At 35.2% G+C, this 9,969-nt stretch overlaps 1 protein-coding gene across 1 annotated transcript; it reads left to right on the forward strand.

Moving 5' to 3' along the window:
- Positions 1 to 490: 490 nt before the first annotated feature.
- Positions 491 to 3,119, forward strand: LOC145057326 (uncharacterized). The gene has a single exon (XM_079005139.1). It carries the CDS (start codon positions 557 to 559, stop codon positions 2,588 to 2,590), a length of 2,034 nt encoding a protein of 677 aa, XP_078861265.1. The 5' UTR covers positions 491 to 556; the 3' UTR covers positions 2,591 to 3,119.
- The last annotated feature ends 6,850 nt before the right edge of the window (positions 3,120 to 9,969 follow it).

A 9,969-nucleotide genomic window follows, 5' to 3' on the forward strand; every position in this document is an offset into this window, starting at 1 on the left:
GAACACAAACAAAAATTAAATGACCAAAAACGACTTAAACCTTATTTTTTAATATGGTTAACAAGGTTAAACCTCTTATATATTTGCGTAAAATCATTTTTACATAAAATGAAAATTACAAATCATTTAAAAAAACATTTAATCGTATATTCTAAAAGCATATGCAACCTTGTGAGATGCGCTTTTGAAGTCAAACTAAAGTTGTAATTTATCATATCATTTAAAGATATTATACTCTTTCATAATTTACATAATAGTGTTATACAAGTGTATTTATTTATTTATATGTTGACGAATATTGCAAGCGATATCTTGGAATTTGTTCATGTATCTATAAGTTACGTCATATTAACATATACTTTAGGTAGTTAAACGTTTTAACTTTTAACCATTAAATTAGGCACAAATTTTGTTAGCATTTCTTTAATATATAATACTTGTTTATTTAGTTCTCATTTTAATATATCTCTTATATGTTAAAGGGTATAAATGTATTTTGGGTAAAAGATTTCCCTATATAGAGGGAACATGAGTGCATGGAAACATTTGCGTGAAAATGAAATCAAGGAAAGGGAAGTGGCCAACAAGGGCCTCTCTAATCATGTCTCTTGTTGTAGTCATTGTTTCTCTATGCTTCCCATTACCAACCACTTCACAACCTCTCGTATATCCCATCCATGGCAAGTCACCACCATCACGGACTCCAAAATCTTCACCACCATCATCCATTTACGACAATGATGTCCCATTTCTACCTCTTTCACCTCCATTAATACTACCTATTCTTCCTACGGTCCCGCCCTTAATACTACCTATTTTTCCGTCTTCACCTCCTAAGACACAAAAACCCAAACCTCCCCCTAAGAAAAATGAATCAAAACCTCCTCCTAAGAAAAAAGAACCAAAACCTCCTCCTAAGAAAAAGCAACCAAAACCTCCTTCCAAACCTCCTCCAAAGAAAAAGGAACCAAAACCTCCTCCTAAGAAAAAGGAACCAAAACCTCCTCTTAAGAAAAAAGAACCAAAACCTCCTCCTAAGAAAAAGGAGCCAAAATCTCCTCCTAAGAAAAAAGAACCCAAACCCCCTCCTAAGAAAAAAGAATCCAAAGTTCCTCCCAAACCTCCCCTAAAGAAAAAGGATCCTAAACTTCCTCCTAAGAAAAAGAAACCCAAACCTCCTCCTAAGAAAGATAAGGAACCTAAACCTCCTCCTAAGAAAGATAAGGAACCTAAACCTCCTAAGAAGGAGAAAGAACCCAAGCCTCCGAAGGAAAAGGTTCCTAAGCCTCCTAAAAAGGAGAAGGAACCCAAACCTCCTAAGTCACCTTCACCTCCTAAGTCAGCCCTACCCATTCCAATACCCGACCCAATAACTAAACCTCCGGCTCTTCCAATCCCTGATCCAATACCAGATCTACCTAAACCACCAGCTCTTCCAATACCCGATCTACCTAAACCACCGATTCTTCCAATACCTGATCTACCAAAACCACCAGGTCTTCCAATACCTGATCCACCTAAACCACCAGATCTTCCAACACCAGATCCACCTAAACCACCAGATCTTCCAATACCCGATCTACCTAAACTTCCAATACCTGATCTACCAAAACCACCAGGTCTTCCAATACCTGATCCACCTAAACCACCAGATCTTCCAACACCAGAACCACCTAAACCGCCAGATCTTCCAATACCTGATCTACCTAAACTTCCAATACCTGATCTACCTAAACCACCAGATCTTCCAACACCTGATACACCTAAACCACCGGATGCTCCAGCACCCGATGCGCCCAAACCACCGGATGCTCCAGCACCCGATGCACCCAATGCTCCACCACCTGATGCACCTAGCACACCAGATGCTCCACCACCCGATGCACCCAGCCCACCAAATGCTCCACCATCGGATGCACCGAGCCCACCGGATGCACCACCACCCGATGCACCCAGCCCACCAGATGGCCCATCACCTGATGCACCCAGCCCACCGGATGCTCCACCACCCGATTCACCCAGCCCACCCGATGCTCCACCACCTGATGCACCCAGCCCACCCGATGCACCCAGCCCACCAGATGCTCCAACACCCGATTCACCTAAACCACCAGATCTTCCAAAACCTGATTTACCTAAACTTCCGATACCTGATCTACCTAAACTACCAATACCTGATCCGACACCCGATCCACCTAAACCACCAGATCTTCCGGCACCTGATCCACCTAAACCACCTGATCTACCTAAACTTCCAATACCTGATATACCTAAACCACCAGATCTTCCAATACCGGATCTACCTAATCCAATACCTAAACCACCACCATCCATTCATGGGAAGCAACCAAAACAGCCTCCAAAGACTTCTTCTATACCACTACCACCTTCCTTTATTCATGACGGTGTTATTCCATTAATACCTCCCATACCTCCATTAATAGCACCTATTTTGCCACCTTTGCCTCCATTACTACCACCCGTGCTTCCATTACTACCACCTTTGCCTCCATTACTACCACCCCTTAAATCACCTTCACCTCCATCACTACCGCCTCTTTCATTACCTAAATTAGTAGTTGACCCATGATCATAATCCATTCATGGAAAGTCACAACCATCGCCTCCAAAGTCTCCTCTACCACACCATATATCCATGTATAATACCCATCACTACCTCCTAAGTCAACACCACCAACACTATGTGGTGGAAAGTATACACTAGGTGGTGAGACTCTTTGTAATTAAGTCATGATTATTGTCTTCACCTATGGACTAAGAGGTTCTACGTGTATAAACACCCAACTCCTCTTTTTTCTATTAATACAATCAAACTCAATTCCCATATAAGCATTTACACATGGATATATAAATACACGTATTATGAAATTATCTTTTACAAATTTTAAATCTGAAGCACATGTCTCATAATCTTATAGGTAACTAAGATAATACTTGTAACTAAGCATGTGTTCCTTTTTTCACTTGATATTTATATTTATTTTATATTTCATTATGGTTACATTTTTCATTTAACTAGGATTTTTCCCGTTGCACATTGCGACAACGTCAACCCATATGTAAGTTGAGTTTTAATGGTTCTATTGATAAAAGTTAAGTATCATTGCAATTGTTGGTAGATACATATACAATATCGGTACCACTGACTAATTCTAATATATATTGTTGATGAAATTGTATTATATATGACAAATTTCAAAGTACGAAATTTACATAAAATTACGCACAAAAACATAAAAAACTTGAATTTTTAACGATACATACATAAAGTTAAGTAAATATTTTTTAAAGTTAATGAACGGAAGGTCAAATAATAAGAAACGTATTTATTGTGACCAAATTTATACGTATGAAGCGTACATAAAAATAAGCACAAAAACGTAAAAAATTACATCAAAACATAGACAAACTCAAATTTATACCAACAAATACATAAAAAATCAAGTGTTCTTACTTCAATTAACGAACGATAAATATAAAGTTACCTTAAAAGATGGACCACCTCAAATTTATAAAAATAAGCATATAAACTTTTTTTAGGTTAACAAAAGAATGTTATTAAGAAAATTTAAATTGTATATACTATCGGGATAAGCATAAAAATTTACAAAATAAAGGATGTGAAAGTGATATTTTAAAAGTTCAAAGTCTAGGGTTAAAGTGGCATTTTAAAGAATAGGTAGATGTAAAATAATATTTTACAAAGTATTTTTAAAATAAAAGGTCAAAGTAGAATTTAAAAGGTATTGCCATTTAAAATATCATTAATCAAAGTAGATTTAAAAAAAACAACAGGTTGGAAAGTCTCATTCTTAAAAGTAGAGTGATTGTAACTCCCAATGAAAATATCAACCAAGATTACAAATAAATATTGATATAGTTTTGAAAGTTTGTATCGATCATATACACTTCAAGTATAAAGAACAAAAGCAAACTAATATAAAAAAATAAAGAACTGAAAGTAAAGAACACAAGGAATTCTCCAAATTGTCTTTCACCAAGAAAGAGTTTGTTTTCACCAAGAAAACAAGGTTATCATGACAAGGATGGTCAGCAAGACATGTACATTAGGGTTTAACCCTAATGTTAAATATATACTAATCTATACAAGTATATCCCTTGATTATAGGGATTGTATATAATATCTATTAAGAACCGATCTTTATAATAAAGATATTAGATCTGCCATCTATTCTATATTTATCTATATCATTACCTAATGTATAAAAAAATTACATAGAATAATTATATTCACGCTGACGCTAATAGACTTGATACGTTGATGCTGATAGTGATCTAGACACTGACGTTGACAGATAGCATGTAGAGTATTTGACTCATCAAATCATAAGGTATGACCTTACAATCTCCCCTATCTGATGATGTCAAAACCAATCTTCAACGAATGCTTCAGCTTGTGCCCCACCCCTTGAGAGTAAGATTAAAATTTTAAGTTCTTCGTCTATAACGAATGCTCCCCCTGAGAAGATGAATGACTTCCCATTTTTGATTGCCAAGCAGTTGAGGCAGCATTTATGAATCGCAACAGATGGACGAAAAGATGATGAGCTAAGACTGTTGATGTCGAGCTCGACTCCCCCTTAGATTTTGATTTTCTTTAGATCAATAACATTTAGTAGTCTCTTCAGCTTTAGCGAGATTCTCCCCCTTTTTGACATCAACATCAAAAATGGGTTTGGAGGAAGCGAAGAGAGTATCAAAACTACAGCTTGCATGATGTCTCCTAATAGTGTAGGCTTAAATTACCATTCATTGACATAGTATTGTGAGATTTCATCAGCGTTTGGTTTCATCGATGACTCACTAATCACTTTATTAGAGGAAAAAAGGTAAGAGTGGTATGATGCGTGTGATAAGTTGTGGTGTTTGAGCTTAACGATCGGCATAGATTTTTCAAGCTCTCATCAGTGTATGGTACATTAAGTTGAATCATAAGGCTTTAAAGAAGAAAGTTAGGAGAGAATGAATTATATTAGTCATGATGAGGTGGAATCAGCGTAAACCATCAATAGTGATAACTTAGCGACAAGAAATGGTTAAAATCGTGCATCATAGAGTTAGTTGCAGTCTAGAATCAAAGATTCACTGTCAATTCATGATGGTACCATGTTATACCCCAGACTAGGAGGTCATGGACATGAATAACCCTTTGCCCTTTTAGGACCATACAAGTAACTCTTACGATGATGACTATTTAATCAGGGTAAGCCATTGGGTTATGCTCAATGTTTTAGCACAACATGACACTTGATACATACAACAAGCATGATTCCAAGGAAAATTTCAGTTAAGATAGTTAACTAAGAATAAACACCTAAGTCTTTCTAACATTTTTTATTTGGATCAGCATGAACGGCGACAAAATGTTCTCAGTGGATGGTTTTACTGATGAGATATGTAGAGAGATTTAGTTAGATACAACAACATGCTTCTAAGGACAATAATTTGTTAGTAGTTACACACTTGGCTCATGAATTGCCACCGTTAAATGCTTTTTGTTAACTGACACAAAATAATATAATTCATACAATAATACAAACAAAAGAGTTAGTGAAACATGGAAATATTCTAAAAGTGATATTTTTGCAGCTTTTTCAGAAGCATGATAAAGACTGGAGCCATCAATTATTTTGAATTAAATAGCCATAAATGAACATCCATTTTCCCATATATCTACTCCTTAAGTCTAGCTATTAAGAAAAACACAAGCAAAGATAAACACATTAATATACAAAACATCTCACTATAAACCAAGAGTGATGAAGACATTTATAATTGAAACATTACAGATGGACGCCAAGCTTCATATTTATCCAAAGAAAGCGAAGATAAGAAAATAGTCTTTGTTACCATTGAGTTAATTAGCTCAAATCCATGAAACTGTCGTGTTGTTAAGATCAACACGAGGGCATTCGAGGCTTTATCAGATTATGAGTAAATACATGAAAAATAGACTTACTACATTGATGATTTCTCTTTGCATCCATAACAGTGAGTGGAGGAGAAATAGGGCATTCGCAAGAATAAGAGGACATGATGCCACTCGTTTTCTCAACACCAAGAGCATTTAGAACATTCTAGATGACTCCAGCTCTTGCAAAAATCTAGAGGAACGAGGTGTAGATAAATCTTTGATAAACTTGAAAGACATATAAAAAAGAGAAAATAAAATACTTGTACATACTAGAAGAAAAGCTTAAGCAAACTATGTAAAAAAACTATAAACATAATAAAATTAGCATTTTTTTGTGTTTTTGTGATTTTAGAAAGCAAGCTGAAGCAATGTTAAATCAAATGAGTTATAAAAAAATTAAGTCATTGAAAGCATACCAAGATTTGCAATCAATTTGTTTAGAGTCTTCTCGGCCAATGCTTGGTGAAAATGTCAGCCAGTTGATCAATGGATGGAATGTAGAACAACTCCACTTTTCCCTTTTGAACGATGTCCCTAATGAAGTGATGATGGATATCAATGTGCTTGGTCTTGGAATGTTGCACATGATTCTGTATCATCTGAATCGAATTGGTGTCGTCACATCAGATGTGAGTCTTTGAGAGGTTTAGGCCATAATCTAAGAGCTAATTATGAATCCATAGAATCTGAGCACAACACCTTCCAACAGCTACATATTCAGCTTCAGCGGTAGAAAAAGCCACTGATGTTTGCTTCTTGTTGGATCAGCTTACCAGTCTATCTCTAAGCATTTGAGGTCCTCCATAATTACTTTTACAATCAATGCCACATCTATCATGATCAGATTCAGTGTATCCCACTAGCTTGAATTCAAAATCATGAGGATACCGTAACCCAAGATTGAATGTATGCTTTAAGTAACGAAAAATCCTTTTTACATTAAGAAGATGAGATTCCTTAGGACTGACTTGATAACGAGCACAAAATATCATAGCAAACATAATGTTAGCGTGACTGACAGTAAGATAGCACAAAATGCCTATCATTCCTCGATACCGAATCGCATTCACATAAGCGCCATTTGGATCAACGACAATAGACGCTGATGAGGACATCCGACTCTTTGTCGGCTTGGAATCAGAGAAACCATACTTCTTCAACATGTATTTAATATATTTAGCTTGACAAACAAAAATTCCATCAGTTTGTTGTTTGACTTGTGTAACGACCCAAATTTCTATCCATCATTCTTGTTAGTGTCCCGTTAAGTCTTATTCTTAAACTAACATTTTCAATTGTTTAAATTTATCTTTGGAGGGCCAAAGTGTAATGAAATGAACCATGATCACATATATGGGTCGAGGAGTCATTTTGTGATACTTTGAGGGCCAATAGTGGAAGTTATGATGTATTTAATTAACCCCTAACCCTAATTGTCCATTCCCGAGTTCAACTTAATAAGAGAAAAGAAAGGAAATGGATGAAAATGAGAAGAAAATAAAAGAAATTGATGTTCTCAAGTTTCATTAAAGGAAGGAAGTGGAAGGAAATGGGGGAAACAGAATGATCACTTTCCCTCCTAATTTCCATCCGATTTGGGAGGATATGGAAAGAAAGAACAAAATGATTCATTTTCCTTCCACTTCTCTCCAACTCGGGAACACAAAAGAAATTTTATTTTCCATTCTTTTCTCTCTTAACTTTTTTTTTCTCTTCTTTTCTTTCCCTTTTGTCAAACTTGGGAAATAGGCTTAAATACGGGATTAAATCCTAATTGGCAGTCTCCACACTACCTTGAAGTGGGTTCTTGAGTACATTTCCTTTCTTCAAGTGGTGGTGGAAATCTAAGAATTTGTGGTGGCGATTTTTGTGCTTTCAATTGGAGATACTTATTTGTTGGGTTCAAGACGTCTTACTTGCTTCTTCTTCTAGAAATTCATCACATTTCAGAGGTATAAATGAATTTCATACCACCCGTCTCTATATTTCGAGTCCGTGTCTTAATCGTTGAAGTATTTGTTGATGTTTTTCACAATTAGAAATTTGGACAGAATTGTTAATCTGTTTTGTTAGGGCTGTAGGGCTCGATCTGCTCCAAATTAGAAAATTTCCTAAAAATATGAAATTGTAGAGAATCGAGTCTAGTTTCCAAAAAGTCTAATAACACCCATTTTGGATTCTGTTATATGCTCAAAGCATTGAACATGGTTCAGGTTGTGACACTTCAAATTTTGAAAATTAGACTTTGTTTTCTATTTTGATTGATTGTTCGTATGTGTGGAGATCAATTGAGACTGTTGGAAATCAATTCTTCCTTCTTTTAAGTCTGCCTTTCTTTCTCATGTTAGTTCATCTTTAATTGACAAGAATTGGTTAAAATCAATGACAATTCCTTCTTATTTTCTATCCTTGATCGTGGTGCTTTCTACTCTTGATTCTTGTAGTTATGTGTGGTTAATTTTTTAGTCTTAATATGTGTGTTTTGGTAGTTTAATGGCTGCCAAATATGTTCACTAACACTCTCAAAAGTGTTATTAATCAAGTCCATGAAATGCTCAAATTTTAGGAATCATTACCTTCTTTGTTTTTGCTAAAACTCATTTTAGTTTTTATCTCAATTCTAGTGAGTATTTTTCTATAAAATACCATGTTTTGAACCAACCAAAATTTCTTTGAAACAGTCCCTAAAAGGTCTTCATATGAGGCTTAATGATGGAGGAAACTCAGGCCTTAGTTATGTTTTCTCTTTTAGCAATGATCTTTGCTTTTCCCATAAAAGCAACGTACTTTTATTCATGGCTTATGGTTGAAATAGTTATTTTAACTTCTTGACATTTTATACTGTTAATAACTCAATTTTCATCTTTATAGTTGACTTTGGTTATGGCTTAATGGGTTAAGTTGTCAATTAACCCTTAAAATGCAATGCTGAAAAATTTTGAAAAATTACCAATTTGCCCATGTTTTGAAAAAATATAGAAACACTATCAAAGGTCGGATTGGTTATTTCTAAACTCTCAAAATTTTCTTTTTGAGACTAGTTTGTCTTTGATTTTTCTCAATACTTGATATTGTCCCTAAGAAAGGTGAAAATCGTCTTTTTCATTAACTAGTCGGAAATTAGCTACATGGACATGTTGTCTTGTAAAATTCACAGAAAAATCTTGAAAAATCGTATGGACTTGTACGAGAAATTTATGAAAAGATAATGATCTAATATACTTGAATATGAAAAATAGTGCAACCTAGTTAGGTTTATGTAGGGCTAAAGTGGCCTTCTACAGGATTTTGTTTCAGGTCAAAATCTGAGAATTTGACCTAATAACCATTTTGTGTGTTTAGGTAGTAAATTGCCATTATTTGTTCATGTTAAATTATATTAATCCATATATTTGTGTTTAACTAGGGGATGGTTTGATACCACAGGTCCTACAAGATTTGAAGTGAGTAAAGGGTTCTTGTTTAACAAAGGTGAGTCAATCTTTGTGGTTGTTTAAAGTACTTGTCAGGGATTCCACATCTTAGAGAGATGGGAATGAACCTAGGTTGTTTAGGTTTCATGTAACCCAATTGTAAATGATTTATAGATGAGAATCATGTTTCCTTCATGTTATTCTTTTTGTTTGCTATTTTGATGTGAGGGGTGTGATATGTCAAAGATAGAAAGAGGGATTTGTGATGGTTGTGTGTGGTATGTGCATGCTATGTTTTTCGGAAAATACTTGTCTATGTTGGTTAGCACAATGCATGCTAGTGATATAATATGCCTTAAAGATGTAAAGTGCCTTAACTTGATATGTCTTATTGCATGTTTACATATTCTGAAGTAGGGAAGTAATATGCCATTTAATATTAATAGAAATTAGGCATGATTACTTAGGGAGGTTCGTAGTGCAATCCTTATGTGATGAATTAATAATATATTAATTAAAAAGGGGAACACACTTAGTGGGGCGTAATGGGTAGCAACTTAGACTTAGGCGTGTCTACCCTATCCGGATACTTGTGAAGGC

The sequence above is a fragment of the Lactuca serriola genome, chromosome 6 (assembly GCF_051521515.1).
Source record: "Lactuca serriola cultivar US96UC23 chromosome 6, Lser_US96UC23_V15, whole genome shotgun sequence".
NCBI classification, from domain to species: Eukaryota; Viridiplantae; Streptophyta; class Magnoliopsida; order Asterales; family Asteraceae; genus Lactuca; species Lactuca serriola.